This window comes from Onychostoma macrolepis, chromosome 17 (assembly GCF_012432095.1).
Source record: "Onychostoma macrolepis isolate SWU-2019 chromosome 17, ASM1243209v1, whole genome shotgun sequence".
In the NCBI taxonomy this organism is placed as follows: Eukaryota; Metazoa; Chordata; class Actinopteri; order Cypriniformes; family Cyprinidae; genus Onychostoma; species Onychostoma macrolepis.
The window spans coordinates 14,756,866-14,772,358 of NC_081171.1; the positions used below are offsets into that span (position 1 = coordinate 14,756,866).

Consider the following 15,493-nt stretch of genomic DNA (forward strand, 5'->3'; position numbering starts at 1 on the left):
CAGGGACTCCCTCTGCCGTCCAAATGAGGAATAAACCTGCTGCTGGATGTCCCAAAAACAGTTATGGGGATTTTGAATCACTAATTATATTTGTTTAGTTAGTACTTCTACAGGTTAGATCATTATGGTCTAACATGTTTTGAACATTGGCTAGTTAATTCAAAATTATTTGCATTCTACAAAAGAGAAAAATACATCTTTCAGGTTTGATGAGGATGGTGTAAGAGAGATTAGATTTTTTTTTAATGGTAAACTGTCCCTTTAAGTCGACTGAAACAAGTCTTATTTATTTATAATGTGTGTGTGCAATGGGTTTAATGTCCTTATGTCATTTCAATTGCATATCAGTCATTTTGTACTTTCATAATTCTTTCATAGCCTTTCACTAAAATGGAAAACTGCAAAAATTCACTGTTAACTTACTGTTAAGCTATCAAACCAAAAATGATCAGAATAATCATCAAAACCTTGTCTTTTTTTTTTTTTGATAATTTGTGAATTGTTTAAATTTATAATATAGGCAATTGTGGTTTTAAAGTTCACTTGTTTATCCAACAGCTATAGCAAAATACGTAAACTATGATAAGAATAGAATCACTAATGTTATTTTGATTTCAGGCAGTTTTGAACTAGGTATTTGAAACCAACATACAAAACAACTGAAGCTGACTCGGAGCTGTATAGTTACTGAGATACAACCACATTAATGTACAATACTGTTAAAGACCAAAAGAAAAACACCATATTATTCAAATAATTACCTTTATTGTTCAATTGCCATTCTCATTTATGTTACAGAGGTAAACATTTAGGGGGAATCATAGATACAGCAGTGCTACACCTGCCAAGAGCTGTCACCTCCACACACACACACACACACACAGTCACACACACTCCCATCCAGCACTGTCATCTCCACCAGACTTAGAGCAGATAAACCATTATTTCCACACACCAAACACATCCGCTTGCAAAAGATCTGCATCCGTGTTTAAAAGACCAGTGTGGTCTGTTGATCCGGGTGACATGGCTCTTGAAATCTTCCCACTCAAATCAGCAGCAATGAAACTCTGTGGTCAGACAGCAGAATGTCTGCTGGAACTCTAGAAATCTCTGTCGAGTGACAAAGAAACTCTAGAAATCGATATGGCTACAACTTCTGCAACTCTAGATTGTCCTTGCTGAGCTGAGTGAAGAATAGCTGGATCTGACTTAGAGGCGGAGGCGGAGGCGTTAGGCTGGGGTATGAAGAGATGTCTTCCCGTGACATCCCTTCCGTATGGCTGTAGAGGAATCCATCTCTCTGATCATCAAACATTATGATGGCCTGTACACTCATAATACATGCTTTGAGCTTAGTTACTCTCCAGACAGAAAGAAAGTCGATTAAAAGCAATACTCACTCACTGAGATCAACACGTTAATCAAATCGGAGAAATGCAAATGTTCAGTTAGAGCCGGTACGATTTCAATAAATGCTGTTACAGTGAAGCTGCCACATAAACATTACAAACCTGTAAGAGCCACATTCAATATCTGCCAGTAAAATGGTACGTCAAAATGTGCTTTACCAGTCAGTGTTAAATATTTAAGGATTTCCTGGCACCAAAAGAACCAAATGGCCATTTAAAAGTCTAAATGAAAGATTTCCCTATAATATTCCTGTAAAATCCACTTTAAACCGACAAAAAAAAGAGAGAAGATTTTTACAGTACGCTTATTTGAACAAACCCTGAACTCTGCAGTCTTTGTGTGCGTTTCTATTTATACATGTAATAATTAATAAACACCATCCTGTCCGTCGCTTGCCAAGTTCTGTGTGGCTCACGGGACTAAGGCTCAATCACAAAGGCTTATTTTCTAAATAACAAATGGTTTTAAAAAAAGAAACTTGAAACTTTAAATCCTCTTTTCATCCGTCATTATGTAGGCTGTACTAATGTACCGGCCCGCTCTCGTATTGCAGGTGTGCTTCCAGAATTTCAATGTATTAGTGTTTCCCTCTGAAAAACAGGGTCAAGGTGGTTCTACACTGATTAAGACCTTGGAGTCAGTTTGAATGTTATAATGTTATTGGAATCATGATACAAAGGGTTACAACCCTTTGGACTCTTCGTAATCTTAATAAAAAGTATTCTTACACACCTATTGTCCATGATCATGGATGAAATTGTTGGAATTGCATCACAATGGAACATCCGTCTAGGATTTAGATAGTATAATCTTCTATAGCAGGTTCCACGATCCAATAGGGTCCGGTGAGGCAACATCCAGGCAATTTAAAATACCCTGCTTGAATGAACCTGCATAGAAACTCCATGTAGGCTTCACAGAGCCGTCTTTAGCGAAAACCAAAAGTAGTTACTCCATACAGTACAGCATGTACAGTACATCTACAGATGTAAGGGAAAGACAGTTTCCTGTATTTGGCAGCCGTATGAAGCTGAATAGTCCAATATACAAAAATAGGGTTTTAGAAAATTTCAAACAACAACATGAATAACAATACTACTAATAATAACAACAGCAGTCATAAATAAAGTCCACGCCCAAACGGCGTGTCATACAAAAGTCCAGCAGACGTATAAAGCGCCCGTCAGTACTGAAGAAAAGTTGCGTCAGTGCTGAGGTGAGTTTGGTTCAAGAAGGTGATGGAGATTGTGTGTTTGTGTATGTGTATTTGTGTTAAAGCCCTGGTCTGCTACTGCGTGCCGTCGAACCGCCTCTGTTGTGGGAACGTGCTGGAACAGACACTAGGTGTAGTGATAGAGAGAGAGACAAAATGTGAACACTATGTTCATGCATTTAAAGGTACTTTTATATTCTTAGTGGTTGCTTTCTCACCAAAATTATTTACATTTTATGCTAAGTCCAGTCATGTCAGGATCTTATATATTCAAGATGAGTTTCTAAAGGGAAACTCAGGGTATTTGTAGTACAAATGTACTGTAGGGAATATTTCCTGTGAGATCTGTGTAAGGTTTAGGAAGTTCCATCTTAAGAAAAAGTTTAGACTTTTAGCACTCAGACATTTTAGTTAGAGCATGGTACTTAATGATTAATCATAGATGTTAAATAATAAATTGATAATAAATCAGAATAATAAATTACTTCCTTTCTACATTTCACTCTTTCATCATAACTCTTAAAATTATTTAATATTCATAAATATAAAGTACTACGAAGGGTCAAATTTGAGGAGACCAAACATATAAATCTTATTAAAGTGCTTGCAAGGCTTCTGATATTCCTATTATATTTTTCTTTTCCACATTTTTATGCAATTAATTCAGCTCAAACAAACTTAATTTCAAGATTTGTTATGCAAATTTAGTTTTTTATAATTATTCATTATTAAAAATCTAACTGACAGCATTAGCATGCTGAATTGTTTTAGGCTGCTTTCTTGCATTTACATAATCGTTCAAAAGTTTAGGGTCAGTATGAATACTTTTACTTAGCAAAGGTGCATTAAACTGATGAACGGTGACAGTGAACACTTTAACATTGTTAGAAAATGCTTTTATTTCAAATAAATACTTTCTATTCATCAAAGAGTCATGAAAATCACAGTTTCCACAAAAATATTAAGCAGCACAATTGTTGATAATGTGACACTGAAGAACTGTAATGGATGCTGAAAATTCTGTTTTGCCATCACAGGAATTAATTACATTTTAAAATATATTGTAATAGAGAATAGTAATTTTAAATCTAGTGCTGGGCAATCACGATTAATCGCATCCAAAATAAAAGTTTGTTTATATATAATATATGTGTGTTTACCATGTATATTTATTATGTATATAAAAAGACACACACATACAGTATATATTTTGAAAATATGTACATGTATATATTAATATTCATATAATTTATATTATATATAAATATATTTAATATATAAACAAAACATTTTTTGTAAATATATACATACATGTGTGTGTATTTATATATACATAATAAATATACACAGTACACACACATATATTATGTACACAAAAACTTTTATTTTGGATGCGATTATTCACGAATAATTGTTGCCCAGCACTATTTAAATAACAAATTTCACAATTTTGCTTGGGTTTTTTCCCCCCGATCAAACAAATGCAGCCTTGGAAGAGACTTCTTTAAAAAAACATTAAAAAAATCTTACCAACCCAATCTTTTAAACAGCAGTGTATTTAGATATTTAATTGCCATTGATTCAATTTAACTATTGCTATGATATTGACTTAACTATTTATTGTCACATTCACACTGCAAACAAAGTTTACATAGAACAAAAAGTTTAACAGAAACCTGCCTTGCAAGCACTAGTGTTTCCTTCAAGAAATACAAATCTACCATAGTTTCTAATAACGAAAATACTATTATGTTTTTCTGTACATTATTTTTTACCATTATTTTAAAAAGCAAGCAAAAAAGCTCATTAAAACTGATTCTCACTGACCTGGGGGCGGAGCTTTTGCATCTGGCTCCTCCTCATGCTCGATGGGGAAGTGGCCAAGGGGATGATGAGAAAATGAGTCTATGAAGGAGGAGCTGCTGATGCCCAAACTGATTCCAGTCACACCAATTCCCAGAGAATCTGCACTCACACACCCAAACACAGTCAACGGGACAATTTATAGAATTATAGTGTTCATCTACAAGTCCGATGTGTGTTTGTATGCACCCACCTACACCAACAGACGCTCTGCCAGGTCGTCCCTGCCCGATGTTGTCTATTCCAGTGAATGAACGGCGGTAAGGGGTGTCTGACTGCAAAGATCGTTTTGTCATGATCAATACACACATAAATAAAAACACATGATGAGAGTCAGGGTGAAGTTTATGTAATGTATACACATGTGCGGGAGAGATTCACCCTAAAGGTGTGTGTGGTGTTGGGTCTGGAAAACACGTCCAGCAGGTGCAGTTTGTCTCTGGGCTGCAGACTGACACCCTCGTCGGTCACTGCACTGTGCGCACGACTCGAGGAGCCTCTCTGCTTCTACAAACATGTATTTACCAGAGTTTTCATAGTTAACTAACACTAAAACCATAAAAAAAGCTTTTTTGTTATTTGAAATAAAATAAACACTAACTGACATAAAATAATAAAGTTACATTTATATTAAAATTACATTTATGCATGTTCTCATTTCTCATACAATTAAAATATATTCAATATATTAATTCATAAACAAAAAATACACACGTGTGCACACACATGTACATAAATATTAAAGCAGCACAGCCCTTTTATCATTGATGATGATATTAAGAAACTTGAGCACTAAATCAGCATATTACAATGATTTCTGAATGATCGCCTGCTGAAAATTACATTTAAAATAATTTCTTCAAACAGTTCATTTAAAATGTAATAATATTTCACAAAATGACTATTTTTACTGTATTTTTCATCAAATAAATTAATTATTGCTAAGAGACTTCTTTCAAAAACAATTAAGAAAATCTTACTGACTCCAAACATTTGAACATAAGTATATGTACTTCTAAACAAAATTATTTTTTTAGCAGATATACACATTTGCAATTTTTCCCTTCCAGAAACAACTAAAAATACTGATGACCCATCTCATGAAACTACTAAACTTAATAATGTCTGGTTGTGTGTGTTAAAAGCACCTGCATGAGCCGCGAGTGCTGTCCGGAGTATGTGTGGTCTGCGTCTCCTGTGCCAATGGGAGGGAGGAGTGTGTTTCTACTGAGAGGCATTGGAGGTGAGGCCAAACGATCACTGGCAGTCGTCCTAAAACACACAAAGACACACGCTATTGCAAGAGAATCGCTTTTCAGGAAACAAAGTAGTACAGGAGTTGAAATGAATGGTGCTCTTACAATCTTGTGCCTCTAACCACCTCTTCCATGGAGCCAGTTGTGATAGACTGTGTAACACTGGACGTCAATGGCATTAGAGTGCGGGGGGGTGGGTTCCGTCGCCGTGCCGACTGAGGGGGCGGGTCAAAGAGGAGGTGCTTTGTTCCAGTGCACGACGGGGCCGTGGTTTACTGGTGGGAATGACACTAGAGCCGGGACGATGAGACACTTTCTCCTCGGAGTCCCTGTGGTCAGAAAAATAAAGATAGGATTATTGAAAGTGTGATTTATAGTGCGATTCATTTAAAAAAAAAAAAAAGCCATGGAGATGTCATTTTTCATGCACCGCTAATCTATGGCAGCACGTAAAAAGAATTGATGTTCTGCCAGAGTCTGTGGTCTGAATAAAAAGACTAAGTACTGTAAAACAAAACAAAGATAATTGTTTTTTTTAACCGTGTTGTCTTTGCTGGTTGCATACAGAAACAAATGATACAACCACAAGCAAATATAAGCTGGTTCTTGTAATTAATTTATTAAAAAATGAATTTTCAATTTTTTTTTTAACTTTCTATAAAAATATATTAAAATTGAAAAGAATATTATTTCACATTATTACTGTTTTTACAGTATTTTTGATCAAATAAATGCAGCCTTGGTGAGTATAAAAGACTTTCAAAAACAAAAGTGAACAATAGTGTATTTATTTAAAAATTTTAAAAAACTGAAAAAAATTGTTTCTTATATTGTTAGAAGTTTTATTTAGAGGCCAATCAATTTATTTTTAAAGAGGTTTCATTTATTGTGTTATTAAGAAACATAAAACAGCTTTTGGAATATATCCTGGATGTGTTTGCTTGATTTTTTCCTATGGGCGGCACTAGTCGGTTTTCTCCCATACCTTGTTGACTGTACAGGGAAAATACTATATCAGCTGACCTCTAGTTTGGACCAATTTCTGCAACATCAGAACACTAAACTACAGTCTTAAATATACAATTTGTAATTTGTAAAGGTTGTGTTTATTTCTTATGCAGTGTTCATACTGAGCTATTCGGTCCAGTGTTCCCATGTTCCTTTGCTGCAGTGGAATGCCATGTATCATGATGAGGTCATTGAGATTGTGATGAGCAACCGTTGCGCCTGCAGGTACTCGACTGGTCTGTGTGAACAGAGACAGAGAGAAGCAAGAAAGAGAAAAAGTTAAGCAAATTCATGTTTTCATTTTTTTGCCATATAATGCAAAAATCTGTATATCTCAGTGATTAAAAAAACAAACAGGAAATGGCATTCACAGCATCTGACATCCATCATCTGTACAGCATGCGATGACGTGTAAAACAGACAAAAAGACACTGGAAAAAAAAAAAACTAAAACAGAACAGAAACAAAACTAAGAGTGGGAACAAGCATTATAAACACCTCCACAAGATTAAAAATGAAAGCAAGCTTAAAATAAAGTCAGGCAGTTTAAAAGGATGTTAAAAAAAAGTGTCCAGCGAATTGTGTGTTAAAAAACAAAGATGAGTGTTGAAGTTAAGGAGAAAGAGAGAGAAACTGGTCCACAGATGCTCGCCCTCTCTATTTAAGTGTTGTTATCAGGGTAGAGTTACATACTGTCGATGACTTTCTCTGCTTTTTGGATTTCCGTCTTGACTTGTGCTTTGAACCCCATGACTTTGAGCTCTTTGGAAAGAAAATGAAGGGAAGGGATAGAAATAGAGAGGTATAGAAAGAGAAAGGAAGAATACAGATGACAGATGGATGATTGGACAGAAACAGGGACACAGAGGAAAACACAGAAAAAAGGAGGTAAAAAGTTAATGAATCAAAAGCCTGGGAAAAAAGCTGGAAAGACAAATGCTGACAGCAGGGAAATACAGCATTTGTGTGTATTTTTGAGTATGTACATGTGAGAGGACACAAAGCAGTGAAGATCTGTCCACAATGACTAAGCATATATACAGAATTCCCACAGCTTCAGACAAATTCATTTCTTTGACTTTTCCAGTTGTTCACAATATCTGGGTAAAGTGGTTTACATAATAAATTTATAACTATAATGCAATTTCTAGCCAATTAAATATTTAAGAGCAAAAGATACATTTTTGGGGCAGTATTTGATGCAAAACATGTCCATGATTTGTTTACTTATTTATTTTGAATTTTATTAATGCATAAGGGACGTTATGTGGTGCAGTTTCTTTTGGTTATTTCAGAATTTTATTCATTTTTTCCCCTTTATGACTTAATTTTAAATTGTACTGTAGTGTGGCAAATTAATTTTTAAAAGTACAAAAATTCCAAGTTATCACAATTAATATTGCATGCATTGTATAAAAAGTCAAATAGTTTTGGATGCAGTACTGCAACTTCCTTCAAGCTTTTCATGTCAACTACCCATTCACTACAGACATGTCCAGATTATTAACTTTTCCAAGATCGTGGGAATCCTGTCAATTAAATATTTTGGAGGATATCATCAAGCAGATGGCAGGGGATGGGAGGGTTACAGATATCTGAAATCAGTGAGATGGGATTTCAGATGAAATCAATGTTGCATCCATCTGTCATTGAAGGAAAAGTAGGAACGCTTCTGTTCTACAAGCAGTTGACTAACCTGAGCCTGCAAGCTGGCCGTGAGCTGTTGTGTTCTGGTCTGTGACAGTGGAGGAAGCAATGTTGAGACATTGGACAGCAGCAGAAAAGGATTCTGGGAATCAGGGCAGGCAGGGCTGAGGGCCACGCTATTCTTCTCATCATCTGATGGACAGAGATGTTCAAGAGAGATTATTCTTCACCATGATATGATTCTCTGAAATCCTTGATTCGGCCAAACGCAACATGCTGATTTAAAAAATAGTTCTGAATAATTACCCCTAAACCATTTCTCTTATCACTGCCGTCTCCTCTCACATAATATAAATTCACCTCAAATCAGTATTTCATTTCTTAAAGGGACAGTTCACCCAAAATTTTGTCATTAATTACTCACCCTCATGTCGTTCCAAACCTGTAAGACCTTCGTTCATCTTCGGAACACAAATTAATTATTTTTGATGCAATCCGAGAGCTCTCTGACCCTCCATAGACAGCAAGGATCCTACCACGATCAAGGTCCAGAAACATAGCAAGGAAATCGCTAAAATAATCCATGTGACATCAGAGGTTCATCCGTAATTTACAAAGCTACGAGAATACTTTTTATGCGCAAAGAAAACAAAAATAAAAATACAAATAAAGCAGCAGGCGGATACGTTGTTTTCGTTCAGATCATAGCGTCATCAAAGTAAACAACGTATCCAATGCAAACAGCATGTGGATACGTTGTTTACGCTATGATCTAAATGAAAACAACGTATCTGCGTACTGTTTACGTGGGATACGTTGTTTACTTTGATGACGCTATGATATGAACGAAAACAACGTATCCGCTTGCTGCTGCTGACACAGAACAGCATGCGTTGTTTACGTTCAGTGGATACTCTCCAAAATGGCGCCAGGGTAATGCGGAGGAGACGAATTAAGTATCCTTGCGGTCTATGGGAAGGTCAGAGAGCTCTCGGAATTCATCAAAAATAACTTCATTTGTGTTCCGAAGATAAACGGGTTTGGAATGACATGCGGGTGAGTAATAATGACAGAATTTTCATTTTTGGGTGAGCTATCCCTTTAAATGATTTGGTGAGCTGTCTAATTAGAAGGACAATTTTTAGTACAATGTACTAGGGATGCTCCGATATCAAACGCAGATACCACACAATGTGTGAAGTGAACAGTGCCGTATCCAGACAAAGAAACACCGACAACAGAACAACAGAGAGCAGAATGGAGTTATTATATAATAAGGATGTCTACAAGGTATATGTATGTATGCATTTAATATAAATGTTAAACATTCAATATTCACGCCTGTATAGATGATGTGCATGAGCCGATAAGCAAAGCACGCTGAGTAGACTGAGCGCACGATGGCACAGTTGCGCGATCTTGTAGAGAGCAAATATCTCTTTCGCAGCACATTTCAGAAGAAAAAACGCAACTTATATTTCTGAAGATAGGTTCATCACAGTTTTTATTTATAAGATTTATATATGAGTGGTTCCCTGCATTATTACAGCAAAACGTCTTGTGATTACAGTACTGAGCCACTGCAATGGAGCAGCTCTAATGCTATTAAATTAAAGATGGTGTACCATAGAGCAAAAAAATGAACAGTGAAAGTAACAAAAACTTGTAGAATCCATTTTAATGGCCATAATTTAGTGTGAAAATAACTGAAGGAAATATCTATTTGCTAAATGAACTAATATTAAACATTTTCTTTTGGCTTCTGTACCCAATATTTTTTCAAATTACAAATGCAATAAAAATACAGGTATCGGTATACTCAGTATCGGCAAATACCTCAAATAAAAGTTTCAGTATCGGCCTAGTTCTGGAAAAAGTGCTATTGGTGCATCCCTACAATGTACAGTCTATTGATCATTTTCACAAAATAAACTCCTTCAGGGTGATGTCCTTATAATGTGCACTATCCTCTATATATTGTTTCATGCACAAGAATATAAATAAGAATTTGTTCATATTTTGATTTTGTAAGAATTATGTAAATGCATTAACCTCACTGCCATAACCAGATTAAAATCTACATTCACATTATTTCAATGTTGCTAAACATACACTACCATTCAAAAGTTTTGGGTCAGTATATTTTAAGAATTTATTCTTCAACATTGATGCATTAAATTGATCAAAAGTCATAATAAAGACTTTTACAGTATTACAAAAACTTAAAATAGATGCTGTTCTTTTGAACTTTCTATTCATCAAAGAATTCTGACAAAATATACAAAAAAATTACAATATCCACAAAAAAATCTTGGCTAAGGTGTCTGTGTTACAGTGTAATTACATATTTAAGTAATGAGTAATAATAATTAACTACATGTTCTTACTATATGGTTAGGGTAAGGATTAGGGTTTGGCTTAGGGTTACTTGCATGTAATTATGCATAATTTATTGTTATTAGAATAGTAAATACATGTAATGTGTAACAAGGACATAATAAAGAAAGTTTATTAAATAAAATAAAGTGTTACTGAAATCTTAAGCAGCAACTATTTTCAACATTGATAATAATATTAAATCAGCATATTAGAATGATTTCTGAGGGATCATGCGATGCTAAATATGTGAGTAATGGCAACTGAAAATTCAGCTTTGCCATCACAGGAATAAATTACCTTTTAAAATATATTCAAATAGGAAAAAAGATATTTTAAATTGTAATAATATTTCACAATATTACTGTTTTTACTGTCTTTAAATGCAGCCTTTGTGAGAATAAGAGACTTCTTTCAAAAACATTTTTAAAAAATGTTAAAGATCGCAAACTTTTGAACACTAGTCCCAGTTTTCCAGTTCCCATTTTGCTAAACATAAACCAAAATAACCATCACATTAGAAGTATTTGAAAATTCATCTACCTGACACAAAACCCTCCCAATGCCTACGTACAAGCTCCTCCATCCAGCCAATGAGCTCACGCCACACGTCATCAAAAAGCAGATCAAGCACTGCCTCCCGACGACAGCGATAAGGTGAGACAGGGGGCAGCCAGCGCCTCCGCCGTCTGTTCACATAGTCACGTTCCCACTCCTCGTCCCTAGATAAACACACATATTATTCATCTACAAAAATCTCAGAAAAATATCAGACAAATTTCTATTTGTCACACACAAACAAACTCACAGGTCCCTGCAATCGTAGGCAAGATACTCTTCTATCAGCCCCTCAGCCTCGATCACCCTGGGCAACTCGTCTCCATTGTTACTACTGGGCATGGCATGAGGGTGGGTCACCTCCAAAGTGGGCCGACACAAAACTGCCCTCCGACCCTGCACACACAACCTACCACAAACACACATACACAGTGGCATGAAAAATAGGCTTTATAGAACACTAATGATTTCATACAAAGCACACATCCACAACCCCCAGATGACTCACTCATTAGTTTTCTCATTGCTCTGGCCGCCACTGGAGGGGACGGGCACATGAGCTGGTGTGGCGTACCACTGGAATCCTTCATCTGTAGGACACACCAGCTGTGTTCCGAGGATCCTGTCACACACAAATGCCCCAAATAGGTTTAATAACCAGAGACAGGGCTGCATGATAAAAGTTAAACTTTTAAAATCACAATTATTTTCCTCGAAAATTCACCAATCTACTTCTGTTTTTGCTGAAATAGAGCCTGTTTTTCTCTAGCACGCAAAATCATTTTTTCTTTCATCAACCATTTGTAAGTTGAAGAAGTCTTGTTTTATGTCTTAACCACCTGAAAAACTGCCATTAAGACAAGATTTATATCTTCCTCGTAGCCGGGTTAGAACTATTTGTTCAATTCACAGGTAATTTTCACATGCATGAATGATTGTGAAGAGATTATTTCATGCCTGATCCTGATTTCAAGGTTAGAATTGCAACTCGAATTCTGGAAATGTTGGGATGTTTTTTAAATTTGAATAAAATGAAAACTAAAGAAATTTCAAATCACATGAGCCAATATTTTATTCACAATAGAACATAGATGACATAACAAATGTTTAAACTGATTTCACAGATTGGAGAGCCTTTGCCCATCTTTACTTCTAAGAGACTCTGCCTCTCTAAGACATCCCTTTTATAGCTAATCATGTAACAGACCTGTTACATGATTAGTTGCTAGATGTTCTCCCAGCTGAATCTTTTCAAAATTTCTTGCTTTTTCAGCCCTTTGTTGCCCCCGTGCCAAATTTTTTGAGACCCGTAGCAGGCAGGAAATGAGCTCATTTAGTGGATAAAAGTGTAAAATTTCTCAGTTTAAACATTTGTTATGTTATCTATGTTGTATTGTGAATAAAATGTTGGCTCATGTGATTTGAAAATCTTTTAGTTTTCATTTAATTCAAATTTAAAAAACGTCCCAACATTTCCGGAATTCGGGTTGTATAGCCCATTGACAGAAGAAAATGCAAACATGACCCAAATGTTTTCTGTGACATCTGTGGGTGTTTCACTACATTCATACTAAAGATTTTGTGGAAAAAAAGCTTGAAAAACACTTGTGTTTATACAAAGTTCTTTGACATTTATTGGAGTATTTGAACATATTTTTCCACTCATTTGCAGATTGTAAGTTTAATGAAACTTTTGACATTTTAATGTTTTTGTTATTTTAATAAATATATTTAACTGATGCATATATAATTTTAATTAGTAATTAAAATTCTTAATTCTTATCCTGTGAAAAAACTATCCAAATATTTGTATTGATATTTTTGAACTCAGCACCTTCAAATGGCAGTTAATATTTAGCCTTTTTATGCAAGTCAGAAGATTTTTTTTTAAGATGCAGGACTTTAATATCGATGCGATTATTAAATCATGAATGTTCTCACTTGAGAAATTTCTTTTAACACTTCATCAGAATTATTGCATTTTCCCTTAAATTATGTTAGCTTATACACAAGGCTTTTTTCACCTCATCTAATTTCTTGATTTATCATATAAAATAAGACATTATCTAAATTAATTTCTCATTCAATAAAAATGTTATCTTGTAAAAGCTTAAGAAGCTTATCTCTAATACAAATTCCAAAAATTCCAAATTATGTTAACATTTTTCTAATAAAACAACAAAAGACTTTGTATTGTCGCACAAAGTGCATTTTTCAGCAACCATTCTCCAACAATAAACCTGAGATTGAAGTTTGGATTTATTACAGTCTGTCAATGAGAAGGTTTCCTTGAAGATTTAGCACAAACAGCACCATGAAGGACTGTATAGCACTTTCAGTATTGCAATGGGAGATTGGAAATGTCAAATGAAAATATATTTTCAGGGTAAATAATTAGCGGGCAAATATTGCAGATGATTATATACAATTAAATGAGACGTGCAGAAATCATGATCGTGGTTAAAACAAGATTAATTCTGCAGACCTAACCAGAGACTACGAAGGCGTCACTGATGTTCACAGATCTGAGTGTGTGCGAGTGCGTACCGTAGATGAGGGAATCGCGAAGCCCACTCTTGACACTCTTCCTGCAGGCCTTTGAGCTGTGTTTCACACTTCCTCTCATACAACAGTTCTTCAATCTCTTCAAACATCTGCTGGACCTGCCTGGAGGCAGCTTTATCAAATTCCTACAGGGTAAAGAAAGAAAGAAAGACGGAAAAACAAAGGAATTTGAACTTGTCAGCAGCCCATTTTGAACACGCTGTGTAAAGTTAATAAGAAGAACGCATCTTGTGTTAACAGCCCCTTAGAATTCAAGTCATCACTCACATCATAGCCCCACGAGAAGACAGAGCTGCGTTCTGTAGAGATGCCAGTTCCTGTGTAACTATGGATACCAGACCAAGACTGAGCTGTGTCATCTGTGGTGAGTGTCTGACATCCTGATCTGACGGATGATGCAGAGGACTCCTCAGACCTAGAAAGAGAGAGAGTGTGAGTGTGATTATGTGATTATTCAAACGTCAGATTGGAAAGAGTGAATATTATGCGACAATTCACATGATATACTCAGCGATGAAAGCCTGTCCCTTTAATAGATACCTGTACAGACACACATTGTACCTGTCACTCACCTGCTGTATGAGGACATGTCCTCCTGTAGATCATGCAGGAGTCTGGAAGGATGCACAGAACCATCATCTGCCTCCTCTGGAAGAGGATGCTGGTCCAGACAGCTGCGGGACAAACCACGACTACCAAAACCAGCAGGGAGAGAAAGAGAGATACTGATCGATCAATCAATCAATCAATCAATCAATAGATCTGTCCTTCTATCCATCTAAGGTTTTCTATCTATCTATAGATCAATCCAAAGATCTTTCAATATGAGTATTTATCTATCTACCAAATAACTGGATTGATAACCTGACTATCTATCTATCTATCTATCTATCTATCTGTGTGCCTGTCTAAGGAGGATCAATACAAAGATCTTTCTATTTGATTATTTATCTATCTACCAAATAACTGGATTGATAACCTATCTATCTATCTATCTATCTATCTTTACACCAATCCATAGTAACCTAGTGAGCTGCCTACATACGAAACAAAGACAACAAAAATGCAGTCTATGTAGGGAGCTTGAGATCGTGTCTGTGTGATTTATACGTACATTTCTAGGCTGTGAGATACAGGCCGGCGGCTGTATCGGGAAATCATCCTCCTGAAGCGGTTACAGGCGCATCTCCTCCGTCAAGCCTGTGATCCGACTCCGAGCCTCCTGTGTCCGGACCGGGCCGCTGCACCACCGCTGCCCTCTCATGCTTCACAAACAGTCGGACCCACCAGGAACCACACAGACTGGATCACAGCTATGCTGTGAGGAAAAAGGTGTAGCATCCAGCACTGAGCTGGGCCGAACCTGATCTATCGAACCTTGTGTGGAGGAGTAAAGAGTCCGCGAACATATAACGAAAATCCGATTATTTCACCATATCGTCGACTGATTTATTAGGAAATGTTTAATGGCGAGAAAAGCAGTTGTATTCTTTATCCATCCATGATTATCTACTGAACAACAATAACAAGACTGTCATGGAGACCAAGGTGCTCGCGCCCACTGATTTGTGGGAAGTGAAGTTTTGAACGTGGT

General features: G+C 36.1%; 1 protein-coding gene across 1 annotated transcript; it reads right to left on the reverse strand.

Moving 5' to 3' along the window:
- Nucleotides 1-729: 729 nt before the first annotated feature.
- fam149b1 (family with sequence similarity 149 member B1) lies at nt 730-15,477 on the reverse strand. The gene is given in 17 exon segments (XM_058750123.1): nt 730-2,753; nt 4,454-4,591; nt 4,683-4,764; nt 4,871-4,996; nt 5,638-5,761; nt 5,851-5,971; nt 5,974-6,074; nt 6,876-6,991; nt 7,447-7,515; nt 8,450-8,592; nt 11,320-11,498; nt 11,585-11,743; nt 11,843-11,956; nt 13,882-14,024; nt 14,167-14,314; nt 14,472-14,591; nt 15,014-15,477. Coding segments are annotated over 17 exon segments (1,998 nt in total). The 5' UTR covers nt 15,061-15,477; the 3' UTR covers nt 730-2,685.
- Nucleotides 15,478-15,493: the final 16 nt, after the last annotated feature.